At 38.0% G+C, this 23,891-nt stretch overlaps 1 protein-coding gene across 5 annotated transcripts in view; it reads right to left on the reverse strand.

Annotated features, from left to right (window-relative positions):
- PDS5B (PDS5 cohesin associated factor B) overlaps window positions 1–23,891 on the reverse strand; it is a 112,840-nt gene that overhangs the window by 79,339 nt on the left and 9,610 nt on the right. For 4 of the 5 annotated variants that reach the window (XM_030475803.1, XM_030475801.2, XM_030475802.1 and 1 more), the window contains exons 2-5: window positions 9,854–9,979; window positions 6,088–6,291; window positions 837–923; window positions 646–743 (exon numbers count right to left, since the gene is read on the reverse strand). In XM_030475803.1, coding sequence (XP_030331663.1) covers window positions 646–743; window positions 837–923; window positions 6,088–6,291; window positions 9,854–9,961 — 497 coding nt within the window. In that variant the 5' untranslated portion in view covers window positions 9,962–9,979. The remainder of the gene's footprint in view (window positions 1–645; window positions 744–836; window positions 924–6,087; window positions 6,292–9,853; window positions 9,980–23,891) is intronic. The other variant, XM_030475804.1, reaches the window with a different exon arrangement.

A 23,891-nucleotide genomic window follows, 5' to 3' on the forward strand; every position in this document is an offset into this window, starting at 1 on the left:
GTTTAAATACCTGATGTTGGGAGTAAAGAAGATGGGGCAAGACTCAGTGGTGGTGTCCAGTAACAGGACAAAAGGCAATGAGCACAAGGTGAAATACAGGACATACCATTTAAACAGAAGAAAGAGAAACTTTTTAAACGAGTGATCAAGCACTAGAAGGCTGCCCAGAGAGGCCATGGAGTATCCGTCCTTGGAAATACTCATAACACAACTGGCTACAGTCCCGCACAATCTGCTCTATCTGACCTGGTTTCAGCAAGGGGGGTGGACTAGACAATCTTTAGCTGTACATTTCAGTGTCTGCTATTTACTAACTCGAGTTTTTATAATAATAATTCTCCAAACTCCTTGTAATTGCATATTGTATCATTCAAATTCAAGAACAGAATAAAATAAATGCAGTAAAAGACAATCAAAGTAAGTTTCTTTGGAAAAAAAAAAAAAAGGATTATTTGCAGTGTGTCTTTTTTAATTAAAACAGGCAAAACTGACAGCTTATGTTTATATTTCTACCTTTAATTAAACTGAATTACAAAACTAAGCTCATTAATGCTACAAGTCACACAACAGACTGAACACCCAGGTTAGAAACATCTGACCGCAACCATGCAGTAATATATTATAATTGGGGGTGACAATACTTACTTTATTACTGAAAACAGTGTTCTGTACAACTGTGTAAAAATCTCATTGCTGTCTTCTAATTCAAAGCATATGTTATAAGATTTGACCCAAGCAATGTTCTGTGTTGAACAGGGAAAAACAAATGGAGTAAATACACAATTAAGTTGAAAACATAATTTAACAGTTATTATGAAGTAACTTATGAAGCTTACCTCAAGCAAATAAAAATACCTATTAAACTGGGGGCTTTTTGTATCTTCTAAACCTTTAAGCTGCCTCGTTATGAACATAAATATATCCTGAAAAGAAAAAGGTTACAGTTATTTAATCAATTGCAATGAAACTTTGAAAATTAAAATAATTACCTTTTTAAATTACTAGCATTATTCATCACTACAAAATATGCAGCAACAACAGGCACACTATTTCACAATCCAAAAGAAGATCTACAAAAACATCTTGAAGAATGTCAAGGAGTAATTTTAAAATGCTTCATGTTTCTTTAAAGGGTTGAGAAAGTATTCTTTTTCTAAAGGAAGCAAAAGTTTCTCTTTTCCAAAGAAAATCACTCAACTTGACAAAAACAGAGCTGCAACTGGCTGACATGCTGCGGAAGTCAAAAGATTATTCAGAAGGACAACGAATTTTACACTTGCACTTTATCCTGCAATAGGTCTCACCAGAACTGGGGGAAAGCAGTAGGCAACTTCAGCTTTCTTAAGGAGTATTATTATACGTTTACATTGTACTGTTTGTGCATTTCTCAGTCATCTGCTACTGACACAGATCATATCTTTTGCAAAAACCAATAAACCAAGTTTCTCCTGCTTCCTTTACTAACTTTCAGCACCAGAAGACTTCTTAAGAACAAGTCTCACACAGAATAACTTCAAGCAGGTTATAAGGAACAAGTAGTCCATTATGAACAGAATGGAACCACACAGGAAAGGATCTTAATCATAGAATCATAGAATAGTTAGGGTTGGAAAGGACCTTAAGATCATCTAGTTCCAACCCCCCTGCCATGGGCAGGGACACCTCGCACTAAACCATGTCGCCCAAGGCTCTGTCCAACCTGGCCTTGAACACCGCCAGGGATGGAGCATCCACAACCTCCCTGGGCAACCCATTCCAGTGCCTCACCACCCTCACTGTAACGAACTTCTTCCTTATATCTAACCTGAACTTCCCCTGTTTAAGTTTGAAGCCATTACCCATTGTCCTATCGCTACAGTCCCTAAGAAGAGTCCCTCCCCAGCATCCTTGTAGACCCTCTTCAGATACTGGAAGGCTGCTATGAGATCTCCATACAGCCTTCTCTTCTCCAGGCTGAACAGCCCCAACTTTCTCAGCCCGTCTTCATATGGGAGGTGCTCCAGCCCCCTCATCATCCTCGTGGCCCTCCTCTGGACTTGCTCCAACAGCTCCACGTCCTTCTTATGTTGAGGACACCAGAACTGTACACAGTGCTCCAAGTGAGGTCTCACAAGAGCAGAGTAGAGGGGCAGGATCACCTCCTTTGACCTGCTGGTCACACTTCTTTTGATGCAGCCCAGGATACGGTTGGCCTTCTGGGCTGCGAGCACACACTGAAGCCAGCTCGTCTTAAGTTTCTCATCAACCAACACCCCCAAGTCCTTCTCCACAGGGCTGCTCTGAATCTCTTCTCCGCTCAATCTGTATCTTTTTAAAATGCTTTTTACATTCAAATAATTAACAGCTGGAAATTCCTAAGTACTATATTGAACCAAATGATTCAGAAGTACGTATCACCAGAAACAGTGCTTACAGCCTCAAATGAATCTGTAATATTTCAACCTAGCAATCTAGACATATCTTTTGGAATTTATTTGATTTATAAAGTTGCCATAATAAACACAAGAAAGCTTTACACTTAACCCTGAAAAAAAACTTTCCTAGAAATACTCTAGAAAGCTTTTCTACAACATTTTCCAAGAACCATTTCCTCTCACTCTCACAAGAATAATGAGATGGACAGAAGATGAGAATGGGGTTCCTTTTTTCTAACGCTACAACTACAGAATTAATCCTTAATGATTAAGCTGAGCACTTACTATGGGTCTAGGTAAAAACAAGAAGTAGGTTACACACGACATTATCTCTTCACAAAAAAGCACAGCAAGCAAACTGTTCAGAGATATAGATACACTGATATTTGAATTTGGATCAAGATTTTGCCTTTGAAGTTGACATAAGGATGATCAGAAGAATCACTGTTTAGTTCACACTTCAGTTACAGAGTACACCAACTAGACTATTCACTTGAAAATAAACCAAAAGACACAGTTCAAAGGACACATCTACTAGACTCCAACCACTAGAGAGCATTCAGTCCACAGGAAAAAGTCAGTCTGGAGAATCCCCCCTCCTTAAAACACAGTGCCTCAACCACTACCAGGCCATCAGCCCTTCCGAAAATGAGTTCCATCATCTGAAAAACTGGTACACCAGAACGTGCTGTGAATTCGACATGACATACAAACTGAGTCTTGGTGAAGAATGAGATTCAATTAAAGAAGAAAGGGAGCATCCAAGAGAATAATAAATGCCAAATATAAAACCTACTTCATCTTAGAACTTATGTCCTAGGTGTAATTATTCTGTTAAACTTTACTTGTACAGATGAGTATCAATCAGTTCATTTAACAAAGTATCTTTACTTTTTATCCTGCAGCTCAATATAAAACACTTTTTACTGAATGCAATTCAAAGACGCTAGGGACCAAACTAATTTTCCTAACTTTTATAAAGTACTCATCACGGTATTGTATATCAATACATACATTAATTAATAGCCTACATGTATAATGTCTGGCAACTGAACGCTTTACAAATAATAATGGCATAATTTAAAAAAGTAATGATTTACCCCAATTTTATTTATTTTCCTATTCCTCTTTTAAAGGAAATAAGACAGACTAAACCCAAAAGTACTCACTAATTTTTAATATCTAGTGTAATACAACCCAAGGCTTTTCCCTTTTTTTGAAGGGAATATACTATTTGAACACGCATTTATAAATGCAAAACATGGGATAAACTAAACTTAGGGTGCAGCTAAGAAATTGCAACACTTTAACGAAGTGGACAATATGGCTTCACATCAGACTCCATAAAGCAAGTCCACATGAGAACCCAGACTCTAAAAACGACAGTGCTTATACTTCAACTTTAGGAATAACACTAAATGGGGTTTGTGGACTGTTGTCTTGATACCAATTAACCACATAATGGCTTCAGTAAACATCAGAGCTGTGGCTTTCACCACAAAACACATTCAGATAGTTAAAGTTCTGCTACTACATACACCCTTATACATCTCCATTTCAGCTGAGTCAGGCAGACAGTCCATTTGTCCAAGTGGTTTTCTTTGATACACACCAATGACTAGAATACCTCCCCCTCCCCCGAAAATTAGATTTGGGCTCTGGGCTTTCCCTAGACTGAGAAGGACTTGGAGGTTTCCATATCCCAGAAAAGCAATCCTGCTCCAATTCTGCTTTTAGCCTACTTGTGGCATTTTCCATCCCTGTTATCAAAGCTCTTACAACACTCAGTGAGGAACGTAAGATTTATACTAAGGATACTCCGAAGACGGAAATCTGAAATTCTGATCCCTTCTCTCAGTATCCTACTTGCACAGTGCATAAGTTACAAAGAGATACAAAGAGTCTGAAGCGAGGGCAAAAACCTAAGTTTTCTCCTCTTGAAATTATCTTTTTTAGCCCTTCCTTTCACCATCTTTAACTTTGGTGCTAAACATACTAGAAGAGACTCATAGCTGCAGTATGGATAAAATATTAAATACCAGGTTAAAATAGTGCCAAGACATAACCCAAGAGGAAGCATTCTTCCTCTTACCTCTTTGTCACAAAGTGGAGGGAACTCTTTGACATTTGCATCAGAGCTTGTCCTGCAACCACAAAAGCTGTATTCAGAGCAAACAGGTTTGCAAAAACCTACCTCAGTAGCCCTAGGCAAAGGTCTCTATTGCTTGTCCTTTCTTTATTTCTCAAAATAGGTTTAGAAATTCCCGTCAAGAAACTGAATTCTGAAATCCATACAGATTATAGAACTGAATGCTGAGAGTGGAGGTTCCTAGTCTGTTCAGAGCTCTGTCCAAGTAGTAGTATGCTTACACTGCAAGTTCGAGATCAGTAGTTTAAACCTTCCAATATGATACACTACCAAATATGAAACTTAGTAGCATTTGACAGATGAAGTTTGGTACGGAAGAATATTATAACGTTTGCCCAACACAGAAAAGAAAGAAAGAAAAAACCACCAACAAACTCTAAGCCTAACAAGCAAAGGAAAACATATACTCAAAACTGAAGTAGAAATCAGGATGCCTCAAAACCAGATTTAAAATATAGCAGAGCAGAGAAAGTTAACGTTTGTCTCCCATTGAAGATGGTGTAAGCAATAGGTAAGGTAACAAGATACAGTGTAATCAGAAGCGCAACAATTCAGAATAAAGAAAAAACATCTAACAAATCCCTAGGTATCTCTTCAGTATGTCTGGTACCAAAGGATTTGCTACAGTTGAAACCATACTGTTGGCCCTGCTTATGAAGCCCTTCTGGTGCAACCACAAGATCAGAAATTGATCGATTTCTTCTTGAGTGATAACAGATATGCCTTCCACCACAACCATCATTTTATCCTACTGCAGAAAAAACAAAAACCAAACCAAACCAAAAAAGTACACGTTTCTCAGTGTTATTTTTGCCTGCAAGATTTTCTCTAAGATTCAGTTCATCACTCTAGATTCAGACTGTGTAAGGGAAGTGTTATGATTTTGAGAGTTAGAAAGAAAGTTAAGCTTTCTATTTAAAAAAGCAAAAAGAAAACAACAAAACAACCTAAGATTTATTTTTTTCTGGAATAAATGGGGCAGATCTGTACTGCCTTTTCAAACCTGGCATTTCTCTATCAACCATCTCCATCTAGTGGGATCAGTGATGTTTGTAATTGCAGAATTTTCTAATTCACATCAGAAATCATCATCCTCTGTACAAAAATACTTTTCCTTTGTTTCAACAGAGCCTTTCTCTTTATGAACACAGTAATCATCTCCTCACAGTTTAATTGCAAACAGCAGAGGTATTTTCCCAATTGAAGGAATTAGCTATCTTGCAAAAGATTATGATAAGAGACACAGGCGTATCAATACTTCTGAAGTAACAGACCGCTATCTGCAAATCCCCATGGCAGTTCAATAACATATTTATTTTCAATATAAATCCAAAGCTCTACAAGTTATTGAAAAAGGTACTATGTATCACTTTATCCAATGAACATTTGACCTGACCAAACACCCCTATCCCAGAATCAAGTTAAAACTTGGAACTGCTCAGGCTGCACCAGAAATAAAGAGTTATAATCAATCATATTAATCATTCAAACCTGGTGTGAAAAAGACAGACTAATTCAATTTACCTTTAGTTTATCTGGTGAAGTGTATGGAGCTTCAGGAGCATAAATTCTGAATATATCAGCAAGACAACATGCTACCAACAAACGTACATCCTTATCAGGATGTTTGAGGAAAAAATCTGAAGCAAGATGTAAAGCAAGATTTAGGTAGAGCTCCTTTTCTTCTTCGGAGTCCTGGTCCATATCCATGAAAGTTTTCACAACCATCTAAAAGGGACAGACAGACATCAGTACATAAAATGAAATCCTCTGTGTAACAGGGTCCTTACTGAAAGTTTCTTTTCTGGTTTTGTGCAACTTCTAATCAGAAACATTATTAGCAATGCGGTAGTACTTATTTGAGTAACCACTGTCTTATTTTTCAAGATAGAGACAGGACATAGTTGGGTCCTCTAACAATTGTCCCAATACACAGCCTCAGAGTTACTGAAAGCCTACCTGCAGTACTTCACATACCTAAGAAACTGTAAAATCAAAATCCAAAAAAATACAACAGCATTCATGGTTACTGCAAGTCACTGAAAAACTTCAAAAACAGCAAAACTAAGGGAGAAATAAGTATTTTGAATAGAAGTATTTAGGGTAACAATTTATTTTTCTTCTATTTTCTTTCAATTACAGGTTTTTCTCTTCTACTGCTGAGAATAAGTTTATTCCCCAGAAGCACAGCATGCACTTTCAGCAGAACTATATATAAATCCAGGGCAGCTCAGCCGCATGCATTTTCTAAAATGCCCATTAGTATTTATTAGGACCCAGTAGACTAAAGTTACAGAAGAAAGAAAAGTCTGGGACACCAAATATTTAACACCCTAAACAGAACAAAAGCAAGAAAAGCCACACTTGGTAACTGCTAGTTGGTCATAACTTTTCTATTCAAAAAACTGTTTGGAGGAGAAAAATCTATTGACAAAATAAATTATGTCTTTCTCCAATCTCTTATTTGGACCACAAAGTCAGAATTATTTTAAGGAGTTAAACTCTTGTTGAAATTAACAAAATAATAATAAAGACATTACAAAATCCTGAGAATTAAAGTAAAAACTCCGACCTATTTTACAGCGCAGGGACTGATATTTTTCAAGAATAATGATGTCAGTGAAGTTCCTCAAAAAAACAAACTAAAAAAACCAAACACAAACAAACGAAAAATTAAACAAACCAAAACAACAAAACCCACCTATAAACTCTTTTGCTTTGCTACAGTTTGTTTTATTTAATAAATAGTTGGGGTTTTTTTTTTTCCCCCTCAAATTCACTGCAATCAGTCAGGTAGTAACAAATCCTACTTTAAAAAAGGAAGGACTTCTGCACAATTGCATAATTAGCAGCTGTAAGGTTTTCAAGCATATGAGAATCCTTTACTGAAAGGCACAAAAGGTGAGTAGCTTACACACACATAGAGTATCCATTGTGAGAAAAAAAGTCTTCTCCAGTCAGACACAAGATGAATCATGTGAAGTGCATTTTAAGCCTTTACACACTTAAAGTGATTTAGCAATCAAAATTGTTTTCACTTCTATGGAAAGTAGTTAGACTTATATAATTAACAGGAAATGAACAAATATTCAGGCATCACAAGAGTTCATGCAACAAGTATGGTTTTTGTCTACTCTAGAAATGAACCTTCCGTTTCTCTTCCCTGACAACATAAACTCCCATACTGGTCAGGACAACGAAAATCAGTCATCTTGTCTCCAGAGCAATCCGTCACAGTGTTGAAGGAAAAACAAAGAAATCCAACCTAGTTCTCCTAGCATTCCTTAATAGCGTCCTGCAAAGCAACAGGTTAGAGGATACCTGAGCCTGAAATCACACCCAGGCCACCATGATTAATACTCCGGGAGCTTCATCTTCCAGATGTGGCCTGTATTTCTTAACCCATTCAATTTTTCCTACATTTTTCTACAGTAATAAGCTTCAGAATTTAGTCATATAACTTATGGAAGACTATATTATTAGACTGCTGATCTAGAATGAATGTATTTCATTAGATGATGCCTTTCCTCTTGCTTATAAGAGAAACTCTGGAATAACTTTTTTCTCACACTTTCATTTTCAAGTGTTTATTACCTTCTTTCTCATTTCAGTGCTAGTTCATGACTCCAACCACTTAGTTTATATCTCTTTTCCAAATCTACTATAACTTGGAGATAGCATGGATCGGAAATGCATAATATTTAAGAGAAGTTATGCTAATATAGAAATTTATTATGCATATTTTCCATTTCATTCTAGAGATTTCTCAATAATTTGTATTTATATAAATAGATTGTCATTAACAAACAGCACACTCTCTGCTTCTGTAAATCAAAATAAAATCCACAGAAAAGTCCTTCTTCCCTAATATTTATCTGAATTTGGCAGTTGGGGAAACAAAGAGGCTAACAGTTCACTTATTTATCAACTGCTGCTCTTTAACACCTGCAACTGTATTTATACTATAGGTCTATACATTTGTGGTGTAGCCCAGATTATCCAATCCTTCATAAAAGAAACTGCTTGAGGTTTTCTCCCTGCCTGTGTACCAATGAATAATGCCAGAATAAACCACTGACAAGAAATACAGGACATCCTGCAAAGAACACTTCTGCAAGACAGATCAAAATGACAGAGCAGAAGGGACTAGACATTCAAGGCCAAAAATGAAATTAAACTATTGGAGAAAAAGTATCAGTAAGAACTGTGTACATTTTTGTAAACTGAAAAAAAAAAAAAAAAAACCCCATCCCCGAAAAAACCCCCCCCAAAAAAAAAAAAAAAAAAAAAACCCCAAAAAAAACCAAAACACAAAACCACAAACCCAAAAAAAAAAACCAAAACAAAAAAGTACACAAGGGCTAACAAATAATTCCTTCTGTTAGGAGTCATTCATACATACAGTTATAAATGTCATCCTCTACTTAACATCACAGACTTTAGTCAGTAAACTGCATTCTAGCAGTCTAACTCCCAAAGCACAGACAGGTTGCTGAGGGGGAGGGGAGAAAGAATCCTTGTGTTTTGGGGTTTTATTGTTTTTTGTTCATTTACCAGTAGTTCCAACTGACTTAAACCCACTTCTTAAGAAAACAAATGCCAAATTAAGCTCTTCCAGCTGTTAGAATACTTAAGGTTCCTCTCTCACATCTGCTCCCTCCTGTTTCACAGGGCAAGCCCAAGCTGCAGGCATTCCTTCTGCACAATACTAACAGGCCTGCCTATTTGTGAGAGTACATGTGTAAAGAACTGTGGTAACATAATTATTCCCCAAATCTCTCCACCTTCCTGTAGAGTTTGGCCAAATGAAGTGATCAAGAAATTGAGGAGACAAATACATACCATAATAAAGACAACCTTCATTATGATACAGGCTAAAATAATGAGAATAAAGAGTTTTGTAATCAACCCAAAAAGCACAAATCCATAAATTCTGACACATTCATATTATTTCCAAAATCATGACTGGCTTTTCATGTTTTCCAGTATTTTCTTCTCTAAAAGTACCAACTTACTGTAAGAGCTGAAATAAAATTAAGGAAGTATTTGAAATTAATATAGCTTATTTCCATTTGTGATTTGTTAACTCATTTAAACATTTTTAGACAAGTCACTTCAAGAAAGTGGTAGAAGGCACAACAGGCAACAATATCTTCTTTCTGAGCACAGAAAAGGTAAAGCCCAAAGGAAAAATAAAAATAATCCTTGCAGATAGAAAAACACAGGAACAGAATCACTGAATGCTGTATACAAGAAACTTCAATCCGCAAACAGCTACTTGCATACTAACCTTTAGCCTTCTCACCATCTCTTCTTTAGATATTTTATCAGAGATTTCTTTGACTCCAGGAGGATATGTGATTTTTCCATCGTTGGCTCTCGTCTTCGAATGAGCCATGGTTTCACGATTTTAAAACTGTGGAAAGAAATGAAGAAGTCAATGTTGTTCACTGGTTTGTTCACCTTATCTGTCTTGCTTTCACAAACAAAATCCAATTAGAAATATACCAACAAAACCCATACAAAGAAAAAGTCAGACAAGAGATTTTGACTCTTTTCAGTAACATATATTGTGGTAGACAGCAGTGGTATTGGTAGTCAGATAGATTGTCCTATACTACAATAAAACTTGACAAGCACACAGAAAAAAAAAGCTAAAACTCCTCATTCCTGAATGTATTTGATCTTCACATACAGAGACACAACCAAGAATCTTCTTATTTTATTGTATGAACTGTTTCCACCATTTGATAATAGTAAATCAATATTCTAATAATATTATAATAATTATATTGATAATTTTTTATTATAGTGATAATATCAATATTATCAATAAATCAATAAAGCCAGCTTGGATTTTCAGACTGAGAAACAGATATCTGAAGTGGACTTTGTGTTTTCCAAACAATTAAACAGAGCACAATTTCCCCCAAAGCCTAAACAGCAATGCTGGTGAAGTGTTACACATCACTAATTTTAATTTGCCCATACTGACAGAGAAGCAGCAGACAGAGAACAAAGTAGGGACAGGAAGAGAGCAGATGAAATGGAAGTCTTTCCTCTATGTCACAAAGCTAAGTTTTTCAGCAAGACTGCAGATAAGCAAAGGTATCTTCTTCCTAAATTCCAAGTATAAAAACAACTCTGCTACTTGGTTTCTCAGTCCCTTTAAACTGATGGAAATGCAGACTGCCACCTTAATCCACCCTAAGTTATGCAAAGTCCCACTGCTGCAGAGAAGGAAGCTGAATTGAAAGCTTTACTTGCATAAAAACAATTAATACAAAAGACAGTGAAAAACTAGATGGCATGTGTTGGGATAAATTAGAATTTTAGGAAAAGACTCTACCAGGACAGCTACAAGTCAAAAATGTACCAAAAGGAAATAAAATTTCTTTGCCATTGCCTTCATATTTTTATTTATTTATTTTAAAGTTTGAAAAACTTCCTCACAGTCATCACTCTCCTGAACTGTGAATTCCAAGTCAGGTATTTTCTTCCTACTGACCTCCTATGCAAGGAGGATCTATGTACACTTTGAACTTCTCAGAACTGTAACATTAGAAATAAAAATCAACCAAAATCCACAAGAGATGGGTCAGAAGCATGTTACATAACAAGATGGTGTAACCTGCCATAACTGAGACTTATTGGCCCAAGCCATGGTATGCAATGTACTTCAATAGCTACACAAAAGCCAACTAGGTTTCTGTCATCCCCTCTGTACCTACATGGCAGCTGAACCAAGTGCTATGTACTTGCAGTTGTAGTAAAGACCATGAGAAAGCTGGGATGGAACAACTCATTGAAGCAACTACTTTAATACTCCATGGAAAATACACTGCCACCTTCGTTCCCACTGCATTTCTTAATGCATTGTCATGACATTAAGTCTAGGACTCCGCAAAGACACACAAGATGTAACCAAGTTCACTCTTGTTGCTGTTTGACACAGATATTCCATTCCAACTTTCAGATGGGATCATGTTCTGTGTCATAGCTAAATTCATTTTAACAGCTCATCACAGCAGAAGGGAGTCTTGCATCCCTTAATCCGATAATATATAAAAGCATCAAATGCTTTGCTGGACCAACAAAACTCACCAACTCAGAAAAACAAGCCTAATTCTTTTTGAAAAGCATGTGACAAGCATCAAAGATAACTCAAGGGAAGGAACAGGAACTAAGGGAACTGGGGAAACAAAACTCCCCTTTCCAGTGGAGGACAGCTGTCAGATCAGATCAACTGCAGTGCAAACTTGATTAGAAGATGATGATACAGTCCTGTTTGGAGCACATTTTGAAAAAATTCAAAGACTGAATCTCCTATTATGGTCAAGTTGAACTGTCCAGCTGATATGTCCAACTGACATGCAACCAAGCTTTTAAGCTTGTGTGACATACAAGGTCTGGGTTTGAAACTGAACATCTGTATTGTGTTTACGTGGGAAGGTTTTATTAGCAGGGGAGGCTGCAGGGATGGCCTCTGTGGGAAGGGACCAGGGGCTGTCCCCATGGCAGACAGAGCCCTGCAAAACAGACTCACCCCAGCCAAAGTTGAGCCCATCAGTGACACTGGTGGCATCTCTGCGATAACACATTTAAGAAATGGTCTAAAATGCTGCAGAGCAGCTAATATAGAGAAGAGAGAAAAATGTGAGCAAAATACCCTGCAGACATCAAGGTCAGGAAACAGGAGATGCTCCAGCCACTGAAGCAGATTCCCCTGCAGCCCATACAGAAAATCATGGTGATACAGGCTGTCCCTCTGCAGCTCATGGATGACCACATTGCAGATAACCACACCGCAAGCTGTGGAGAGGAGCCCACACTGGAGCAGGTTTACTGGCAGCACTTGTGACCCTGGAGGGGACCCATGCTAGAGCAGTCTGTTCCTGAAGGACTGCACCTCATGACAAGGGCCCTCGCTGGAGAAGTTTGTGAAGAACTGCAGCACACAGGAAAGACCTGCACTGGAGACATCTGTGAAGGACTGCATCCCTTGGTTAGGGCCCACGTTGCAGCAGGCGGAAAAGCGTGAGGAAGGAGTAGAAAGATGAAGGGTTAGGAATTGTCCACAACCCCTCTTCCTTATCTCCCCTGTGCTGATCGATGGGGAAAGGGGAATGTAAAACAGTCAGAAAAGAAGAAGTGATGTTGAGCGTGGCGAAAAGGGGGGGTGGGGACAAAGTGTTTTTAGTGTTGTCTTTGTTTCTCACCATCCTGCTCTACTCTTAATTGGCAATTATCTTCACCAAGTCAAGTCTGTGTTGCCAGTGATTGTTATTGGTAAGCTGTATTTATCTTGACCCATGAACTTTTTCATCTTATTTTCTTCCCCTTTTCTTCATTCTTATTTTCTTATTGAGTAGGGGGAGTGAGAAAGCAGTTGTGTGGGTGCCCAGCAGCCAGCCAAGGTTACAAAACAGAGCACGTAACTTATCCCTCTCAGAAGTATAGAAACCACTAAATAGAACCTAATTTTCTATAGAATTAACACATCTGATCTTACAGGACCAAAAATTAATTTTAAAAAGGTTCAATGAAATAGCCTATTACTTGACCATAAGTGGCAAAGAATCATAAATGGTTTAAATTTCTTATGTACTACAAATTTGCAGATCACTCCTGAAAGCTTTTTAGGATGGCTTTAAACTGAAAGAGGGTAGATTTGGATTAGATACTAGGAAGAACTTCTTCACTATGAGGGTCATGAGGGACTGGAACAGGTGGCCCAGAGAAGTTGTGGCTGCCCCATCCCTGGAAGTGTTCAAGGCCAGGTTGGACGGAGCTTTGAACAAGTTGGTCTAGTGGCAGGGAGGTTGGAGCTAGATGATCTTTAAGGTCCCTTCCAACTCAAACCATTATTCTATGAAATACTACGTACCAAATCCAGAAAAGGGCAATTCTTTGTAAGTTTCTTTGAGATTCAACAAGAAACTCAGCTGACAGGTTGGGTTTTGGGTTTTTTTTTTTCATTTTTAACAACTGAAACTTTAGTTCTCCACAACATTTTCAGAAATCCAGTATTATTCCATATACACAATCAGAAGGCAAAGAAAAAGGAAATGCTCACATGGATACCTTCTTTAAGGCAAGAAAACACTCCAGACACTAAGATGCTTTGCACCAGACCGAATGTAAACCTGTTAACTAATCAGTAAGATGTGCACTGTTTCTGCTCTTATATGAGGACAAAAATTGAGATAATTCAACAAATACATAACAAATACAAACATATTCATAACAAACAAATGCTAATCCTAATACACAGGAATAAAAACCATGATTCAATCAGCTTTTGGTTGTATTAAGCAGTACTAGAAGCCAAGTGAAGTCCTGGAAAACTACAAAGAAAATAAACATATCTTAAGCTAATATAGCATTTAAAATATTTATTCCACTCCTTGCGCAGAAGGAGATGATAGAGTAGGACTTAAGATATCTAGGCACTGCTGCTTTCAACACAGAAGCACCAGAAGCACTGTTGCAACTATAATGTGAAAGGCTTGAAATTAGGAACCATGATCAAGTCTGCAGGAAAAATGCATGCCTAAAAAAGCTTGACAAACTAAAAACTAAATTATATGGGCAGGAAGGGGGAGAAGAGAGTGGAAAAAAGCAGTACAAGAAAAGAAATGGAGGGGAAAAAATGAAAGACGACAATATACACTCTTTGTACAATGCTAACAGGAAAATTAAAGCATGGAAAAAGCAACAAAAATGGAATTTGCACTTATTGGACATTAAAATAGAAGGGATTGAATTCATCTACCTCCTGTGACAAAAGTTAAATAGAAAGATAATACTTCATGAGAAATGATGATTATCACCAGCCACGGGGAACAATTCATTACTCTAAACAGAGTTAATTATTAACAAGTATCATTGCCAAAATTTGGTCAAACTCAAAATGAGTAGTTCTGTACATAATTAGCAGGACCCAACAGCTATTCAATCCCAGTTAAGTCTACTGGCCATAATACTGAATATTAAAAGATTCAATACTCAGATGGTTTCTCTATAGTACCGAATTGTGAATAATTTAATTACACACACTCTACTTGCTCAACAGTATAAAATACGGATTACAAACACACAAATAAACTATGGACTGAGATCTCACATATTAAGTACCTACGCAATATATTTAATAGGTCAATAAATATCATTACAGGATGTTAAGTCAATGATCTAAAAGAGGACTTAAAATACAATTAAATGGAGTGTGGTTTGTTTGGATGACAGTTCACATAGCCTATGGTGATTTAATTAACTGTGCTAATCATTAAACAAACTATGCCTTAACATACATGAAGTCATGTGTCAACAGTACGTTTTCAAAGACCCTACATGTGTTAAAAGCAAGCTTTAGCAAATCAATTCCTTTATTCCTTGCAAATCTGTCTCCTACCTCACTATTTAAAATCCAGAATCCAAACACGAGGACATAGAACTTTCACTGAACTATACATAATTATTTATGTAGATATATTTAGAGATCACTATTTTTCAATTAGGTATACAAAATTTAAGACCTATAAATCTGACCTATGCAAATATTTATACTTTTAAATCCATGTTTGCTAGACATTTTACAATGAGCTGCTGGGAAGTTCACTTTCTTCATACTCACAAAGCTATTAGAAGCCTAAGTGAATTTAACAAATTGCTGGCATGGAAGAAAGTTGTAACCTGTAGAGATTTAAATACACGTGTTCACACAGTCCATACCACTCCAACAACAGGAAAGCGTAGCCAAGAAAAAGGATTTGCAAATATTCATCAACCTGTTGTCCACAATCAAGAAGGCTGACCAGTGGCCTCTCACCGTCATAGGCTATCCTATCAAGAATACAAAGACAGTTTAGAAGAACCAAGAACATTTTCCCTGAATTGTCTCTAGGAGTATTGCAAAGAACTCAAATCTTTTTCATTTTGTAAACCACAATACAGAGTTCACTCCAAGGCTCTGTTGTTCTGTCAACACGCTGTTTGTCATGTCTTTTTCTTATCTATATCCATTTTTTTTATTTTTGCACCCTCAGTAGGTAACATCCTTGTACGAATACATATAAACCACTAATTTTGCTTCAACAATATAGCATGTATGAAGAAATTGGTCAAGCTGTAATTTCCACAAAAGATGCCACAAGGTATTCTAAAGAGATTACTTAGCGACTTACAGAAGTGGAAGAGGCAGGCATCCTTCTCCTTCAGCAGAATTATTAATAAATCACAAATAATTTAATGATTCAAGCCACTTACAGAAAAATCTTGCGTCCTGGTAAATTCCTGCTGCGTATAGCTGATTGACAACAACTGATCAAAGTGAGAAGTGACTTAGGTGTTACAGACTTTCATTATGTAAGGGCCACGAAATTAAATCTTTCTATAATATATCTACTGCTAAGGAGTTATAACTTGGCTATTAAAAAAAAAAAAAAAAAAAAAAAAAAAATCAACTCCAAGCTGAAACTTGGCAGTTAATTTTCTGCTGTTGAGTAAAATAGAACACTTTAGTGTGATGCACCAAGTGTGCTCATGAAATCAAAGTCATTTTTCATACAGATTCAGATACAATGTCTAGATGAATACTTTCCATTCTCTTTTAGGAATGTTATATTATGCTATACTGTTTACTTAACTATCATTAAATCAAGTTTTATTCATAGTATCAAGAAAATGTTAGCTTCCTATTTCTGTAAGGCAGCACTATACATAGTAAGGACTGATACAGGAAGAATTTACAGAAATCACTAATTAAAGGTCTCCTGGAATAAAAAAACACATAAGGGAAGAGTAACACTCTCAAGCCTGGCAAATGACATGAAAACTACTAGGGGTTTGCTACAGAAGTCTCATTAACAGCAATCCTGTGACAATCAATATGTAGGTAATAATGCCTATTTAAACTAGGAAATGCTATTTATCAACCTTCCATTAGAAAATATGGCAAAGCACATTAAGTTTCTTTATTAACATATTGAGCAAACATTTTGTGGAAAATGAAAAGATGTGCAGGTCATAACTGTGCAAGAGCAGATATTTTCATTATGTACAAAGGATTTGAAGGATTCAGGAAAAGAACACAGAAGAATAAAGAACAAAACATTAAGACAAGCCACGATACAAAAGTCAGCATATGCCTGCTAAAAATCCTCAAGCAGCTTAAAGGGAGTATAGTGCTCCTAGTGCTCCTCCTTGCAATCAGTTAGGAAGTGATCCCAGACAAGAGCCCATTTCTGCTGATGAGATTTTTTTCAAACTTCATTATAGAAAACCTCCCAAAGATTACCCAAGTAGACAGTATTCAGTACCAACTTCTCTCAGCGTACAGCTCTCTCCAGTGGTTTTGTAGATACTCACAGCTTCCACAAGATACAACTGACTCAATTTGTAAATTTCATCATTTTTGAGTTGGGTTAAAAGCAAAAATGACAAGAATCAAATTGCCTTTTTTTTTTTTTTTTGCCATTTATGAAACAGCATTTTCACTCAAATAAAACCAGATTAAAAAAAAAATGATGAGAAACTACATATCAGAATTCACTACTAAACCAATCAACAACCTAAGAAAACCAAAACTGCCCCGTTATTGTGGGATCTCAGCTTTCATACTTCTGCCCAAGACAGAGGAAAGTGGACCGTAGACATTACAATTATAATTTCCTATTTCTGTGCATGGCTGCAGGAAAAGAAATGTCAATGAGATAAAAATTTGAAGACTACAGCAGAAGATTCCAACACAGAAAAAGGCAAAAGCACAACTAACCAAAGAAATACTGGTTAAGATTTTTAAAAGTGTAATTATTTGTTTTGTAAAGTGGAAAAGAGTGTAGGCTGACAAAATATGATGGTAGCTGAATAGACATCTGCAACATATTTGTCAGTTAGCCAAATACTAGGGAAAACATTCCACCTCATTGCTTGTTAGGTGGTCATATTATGCAAGCATACTACATAAAAGCTTAAAAAAGAGAAGCACATAAGCAGACTATGACCAGCCCTCAGAATGTTTAACACTGAATGCAAAAGACGTGAAATAACAGAATTAGCAATATTGTAAAAAAACTACAGCAAGTCATTCAAATTGGCTTGCAGTTAAGTTTGGTTGGACAAGAGCATGACAGTTTTCACCTAATACACTTACTAAACATTTCCAGTCCTGTACCAAGTAATTTATTTTGCTCTAGAAAAATACAATTCCTTAAAGAAATGGAAAAAGAATGCATGGAAGGAGCTGCAGATAGGCAGGATGTCATTATACTCACAAAATCAGAAATGAAGCATTGTATGTACCACTTGGATGTGGAGGATTTTGTGAAAAAGGTAACACTTTTCCAGTCAGGAGGAGAAGCAGGGAGAAAGGCAGGTGCAGAGAACACACAAGTTTCATTAAGTGAGCGAAAGCCATTAAATATTTCATAATGACCTCACATATTGAAGGTCAGTTTCAGAAAATATAAAGTTCAGCTACATTAGAGAAGCTGCAAATACTTCTTGGTAAGTTTTCTTGGTAGTCTCCAGTCATGTCCCAGAATAAATCCAAGATGAAGTAAACCATGTATCACAAATCAGACAGAGCTGTCTAAAAAGATACTAGTTTCCCTGTTCTCTAGAACACAAATATCAAGTTAGGAAGAGAGTAGTCTCTAGTGTAAAAGGATAACAGCATAGTTTCTGCCCCCAGGAAAATTTTACCAAAGCTTCTGAAAAGCCCCATGATATACGTACTCTCAACACTCTTGATTTTAATAGCAAAGCCTACTAAAACTGTCTTTATTATGTCCATGCCTTGACAGCCCATACTTCAGGATTATTTCAATAGGATTTGGGAAAGAATGCAGTCAACAAAAAAATAAAGGGCATGGTCTAAGCAAGTCTAAAATTAAAGGGCACATATTGACCTAACTCTGGAAATCAGACCTCTCCCATCCTTCTTGCCAATGTTGTGACTGCAGTAAAACAAAAAAGTTAAACCAGTTGCTCATACAGAAGACTCAAACTAATCAGTACTAAACTGAAATGCAGCTATTTTGTGTGAAGGCACACTACTTTGAAATGATACTGACAAGATCTGAAAATAAAGCATGGTAATTATTAAAAATGACACTCATGGAGAATTATGCAAGATTATAAAGCTCACAAAAGCCCATTTACCAATGGCGGACTTCACGAAGATTCATTTTGTAGATTACCTCACCTTGACTTATTCACTTGTCTTCTTTAGAGGATGCCTTTGAGATGCCCTGCCTTTCTGGTGCTGGTGGGAAGTGTGACATACTGCTGCTCAAAACACATTTGTCAAGGGATACACCTGCAATCCTATCTATAACTCCAGAAAAACAAAGAGTGTAACTCAGTGAAATATCAGTTGAGACCACAAGCATAAACATTCTGGACAACTTTCAGCATTTCACTGAAAGTGAACCAACAGCACATGGATCAGCAGCAGGATAATTCTGCTTCCAGTCCACCACATGAAACTGTCACCACATGAAACGTTATCCATACATTGGATAACAGTGGCTTTCAGAAGGGTAAGATATGTTTACAACATTCTGTACATTTGAGCTATTCAATACTGAGGAGAAGCAGTGACATTTGTCCCCATGGACCTCCTCATTAACTATTACTGCACCTGGGAATACTGCTCTCAGTGGAAATTTGGAATGAAAAACCCCCCTCTTCTATCAAGAAAGCCACCTACACATACTTGAATGACCAAAACTACCCCCTAAGTCACAGTCAGGATTCTCCAGCCTACACACACATGACAAAACTTAAGTTTCACAAACAACATCACATAAGTTTGTACTCCCACAGGTTCCGATTTTGCCAACATTCAAAGACAATGAATGTTTATATTAAATTGACACAAGCAGTGCACAAATAAAGTCTCTGTTTTGAAAGGCACAAATTGAAAGCAGAAGTGATTTGGAGACATATACAACTCCAGCATGGTGGTCACAAGCAATGTCCACGCCAAAGAAACGAAACTGAGCTTTAAGCTGTTTGTCCCCTTGACTGGGGTGCAAGGAAAGTTTTGATAGTACTAAGCAAATTCAAACAACCCCTTAGGAAATGTTGTAAGTAGTAATCAAAGCCCTCAAGACAGGAAAGTTGTACTACAAAGACAGAATTGAAGCCAAACTCAAATGGCCATTGTAAGCAAACTTAAAAAGATTAAAAAATTGCACTTCAATAGCTAAAACCAAGAGGGAGTGGGGGGGGTGGGGGAAGCGCTGCTGCATAGTAATGATTAGGCATCAAAAAGATATTGCAATACCCTAAAAAGTCAGCTGAATATCCATTTTCGAAGAAATAGCAGGTAAAATGTCATTCCTGCAGCAACTGCTAACAGGTATATTCAATCAGAAGTTACAGTGCCTATACTTACGAACTTCACGTTTTCAAATCAAAGCACTTGCACAGACACTATCTGAGAATTTGGGAACCAGTGTGGTATGCAAAGCTTTTTAATGATATCTAAAAACTAAAGTGTAATACATTTCAATTTGAAAAATTTAAATCTATTTTAAAAATTAAGGTGTAGTACAAGAAAATAAAGGCAATGCTGTCACTAATAATGCAGAGCAAAAAAGTAATACTGCCACTGCAGCTGCACTACTTTGATATCAATAGTATTTAAAGAGTTTAGAAAAAACCTGCATGCTAAAGTAAAAATTTTAAATACTGGGATCAATGTAACTTCTAAGGTCATCATATTACCCTGGGACGATTTATGTTTGATCAGACTGTGATAAAACAATTTGCAGTTTCCTTGCACCAGAAAGCATTTATTATGTAAGCAATTAATTGGAAATCTTGGATGGATGCTGAGATACATCAGACTGTCGTCCAATAAAACACTGAAATAAAAGATTAGAGAAATGTTTATCTGTATAAAGAGTGCATTTGAACACCCAAACAAGAATATATGCTACAAGTCTGAAAGAAAATCAACTGTTAAGGAGAAAAAAAACAGGGGGCTGAAGCAGGGCCCCATGCCTGGGTCCCGGCATAGAAAATCACCATACTGGTGATGGTAACATTAATTCTAGACAAGGTACTTCAAAAAGACAAACAAACAAAGCCTTACAAAGCCAAAACCTCAATATCTAACACAGATTTTAAAGTACTGGCAAGAACTTGGATGGACAAGGAGCTGCTGAGGAAACTTAGAGGGCAAAAAGAAGCTTATAGAAGGTGGAAGCGAGGACAGGCCACCTGGGAAGAATATAGGAGCATTGCCCGAGAAGCTAGGGACCAGGTTAGGAAAGCTAAGGCCCAGCTAGAATTAAGTTTGGCAAGGGATGTAAAAGATAACAGGAAAGGATTCTATAGGTATGTAGCAAATAAAAGAGAGACTAGGGACAATGTAGGCCCTCTCCAGAAGCTATCAGGAGAACTGGCTACCATGGATTTGGAGAAGGCTGAGGTTCTTCATGGCTTCTTTGCCTCAGTCTTCACCAGCAAATGCTCTGACCACACAACCCAAGTCTTGGAAAGCAAATGCAGGGACTGTGAGAATGAAGACCTTAGGCCCACTGTAGGAGAGGATCAGGTTCGAGACCATCTTAAGAACCTGAACGTGCACAAGTCCATGGGACCTGATGAAATCCATCCACGGGTCCTGAAGGAGCTGGCGAATGAAGTTGCTAAACCACTGTCCATCATATTCGAAAAATCCTGGCAGTCAGGTGAAGTTCCCGATGACGGGAAGAAGGGTAATATAACCCCCATTTTCAAGAAGGGGAAGGTGGAAGACCCGGGGAACTACAGACCAGTCAGTCTCACCTCTGTGCCTGGCAAAATCTTGGAACAGTTTCTCCTGGAAAACATGCTAAGGCACATGAAAAACAACGAGGTGGTTGGTGACAGCCAACATGGCTTCACTAAGGGGAAATCCTGCCTGACCAATTTGGTGGCCTTCTATGATGGAGCCACGGAACTGATGGACAGCGGCAGAGCAGTTGACGTCATCTACCTGGACTTATGCAAAGCGTTCGACACTGTCCCACACGACATCCTTGTCTCTAAATTGGAGAGACGTCAATTTGATAGATGGACCACTCAGTGGATAAAAAACTGGCTCGATGGCCGCACGCAAAGAGTTGTGGTAAATGGCTTGATGTCCAGTTGGAAACCTGTAATGAGTGGTGTCCCTCAGGGGTCGGTGTTGGGACCGGTCCTGTTCAACATCTTTGTCGGCGACATGGACAGTGGGATTGAGTGCGCCCTCAGCAAGTTTGCCGACGACACCAAGCTGTGTGGTTCGGTTGATATGCTGGAGGGAAGGGATGCCATCCAGAGGGACCCTGACACGCTTGTGAGGTGGGCTGATGCCAACCTTATGAAGTTTAACCAAGCCAAGTGTAAGGTCCTACACCTGGGTTGGGGCAATCCCAGGCACTGCTACAGGCTGGGCAGAGAAGAGATTCAGAGCAGCCCTGCAGAAAAGGACTTGGGGGTGTTGGTTGACGAGAAGCTTAACATGAGCCGGCAGTGTGCGCTTGCAGCCCAGAAAGCCAACCGTATCCTGGGCTGCATCAAAAGAAGCGTGACCAGCAGGTCGAAGGAGGTGATCCTGCCCCTCTACTCTGCTCTTGTGAGACCTCACTTGGAGTACTGTGTACAGTTCTGGTGTCCTCAACATAAAAAGGACATGCAGCTGTTGGAGCGAGTCCAGAGGAGGGCCACGAGGATGATAAGAGGGCTAGAGCACCTCCCGTATGAAGACAGGCTGAGAGAGTTGGGGCTGTTCAGCCTGGAGAAGAGAAGGCTGCGTGGAGACCTCATAGCAGCCTTCCAGTATCTGAAGTGGGTCTACAAGGATGCTGGGGAGGGACTCTTCCTTAGGGACTGTAGTGGTAGGACAAGGGGTAATGGCTTCAAACTTAAACAGGGGAAGGTGAAATTAGATATAAGGAAGAAGTTCTTTACAGTGAGGGTGGTGAAGCACTGGAATGGGTTGCCCAGGGAGGTTGTGGATGCTCCATCCCTGGCGGTGTTCAAGGCCAGGTTGGACAGAGCCTTGGGCGACATGATTTAGGGCAAGGTGTCCCTGCCCATGGCAGGAGGGTTGGAACTAGATGATCTTAAAGGTCCTTTCCAACCCTTACGATTCTATGATTCTATGATTCTATGAACTTGCTTGGACTACTACGCACAGCTACCAGCACCTATCATCAAGATAATTTAAACTGGAAAAAGTGCCCATAAAGTCTACTACATCAGGAAAACACATCTACAGAGGTGACAAGAAAGCCAGTCAGAAGGGTAAGTGAAGAGAGGCAGAAATCGCTATAAATACCAGAAATACTGGAAGATCCTACCCAAAGAAAACAAGCCACCATAAGACATAAGCTCATAGATAAACAGAATCATAGAATGGTTTGTGTTTGAAGGAACCTTTAAAATACCATCTAGTTCCAACCCCACCGCTCAGACAAAGCAATACTGACAATTAGAGGAAGACTTCTAGTTTTTAAAATAAAGTTTTTTAACAATTTTCTGAAGCAAAATATCCAAATAGAATATGCAGAAGTTACTCAGTATACAAGAGATCAGTACCTTGCTGTTGTAGGCTACATGAATAGTTATGTGAAAAAGAAGACCTTTCACTCTACAAAATACTTTTTACTAGAATCACTAGAAACTGACAGAAACATCTTTTTTAAGAGTACCAGTCTAAGAAGAACTGACAACTAGCCTAGGTATAAAAATTTAACAATATCACTTGTCTACAGCCCTAATTCAGGCACAGCTCTCTTCTAGCAGGAAAGCTACTTTAAGATTTAGTAGGGCGAAAATTATATTTTTCCTTCCTCCAGCAGTTGGAAAGGAATGGGAGGAAGGAGGCAGGAATTATTATTTTCCTTTACATTAACTATTTTCAAAAAAGCATAACAAAGTCCTTAAAAGTTCAGATATTTTGCATTACTAATTTTAGAAGGCTAACATTTGTAGTATTTATCCATACCTAAGAAGTAAACATGCAAGAATGGCATAGAAGCCATGGGGAAAATAAGGGGAACATGACAGAAAGCAGAAGACAACTACAGTGGATAGACATTAGGTACAAATCAAGTTTAATCACTGTATTGTCCCTTGGGAGAAAACAACACTTGGTATTATTTTAGTATACACCTTGGCAAAAAATGCCTTATTGAGCCTTACCATGAACGCTTGTTGGGGTTTGGTTTGGTTTGGGGAGGAAGGGGAGAGGTTTCTTGTAAGAATTAAAACAAAAGAACTCCAAACATGAAGAACATGAGCATGCCACCACAGAAGCAAACCAGCATTTTATAAAATTTCACAGA

This window comes from Strigops habroptila, chromosome 2 (genome assembly GCF_004027225.2).
Source record: "Strigops habroptila isolate Jane chromosome 2, bStrHab1.2.pri, whole genome shotgun sequence".
Classification (NCBI taxonomy): Eukaryota; Metazoa; Chordata; class Aves; order Psittaciformes; family Psittacidae; genus Strigops; species Strigops habroptila.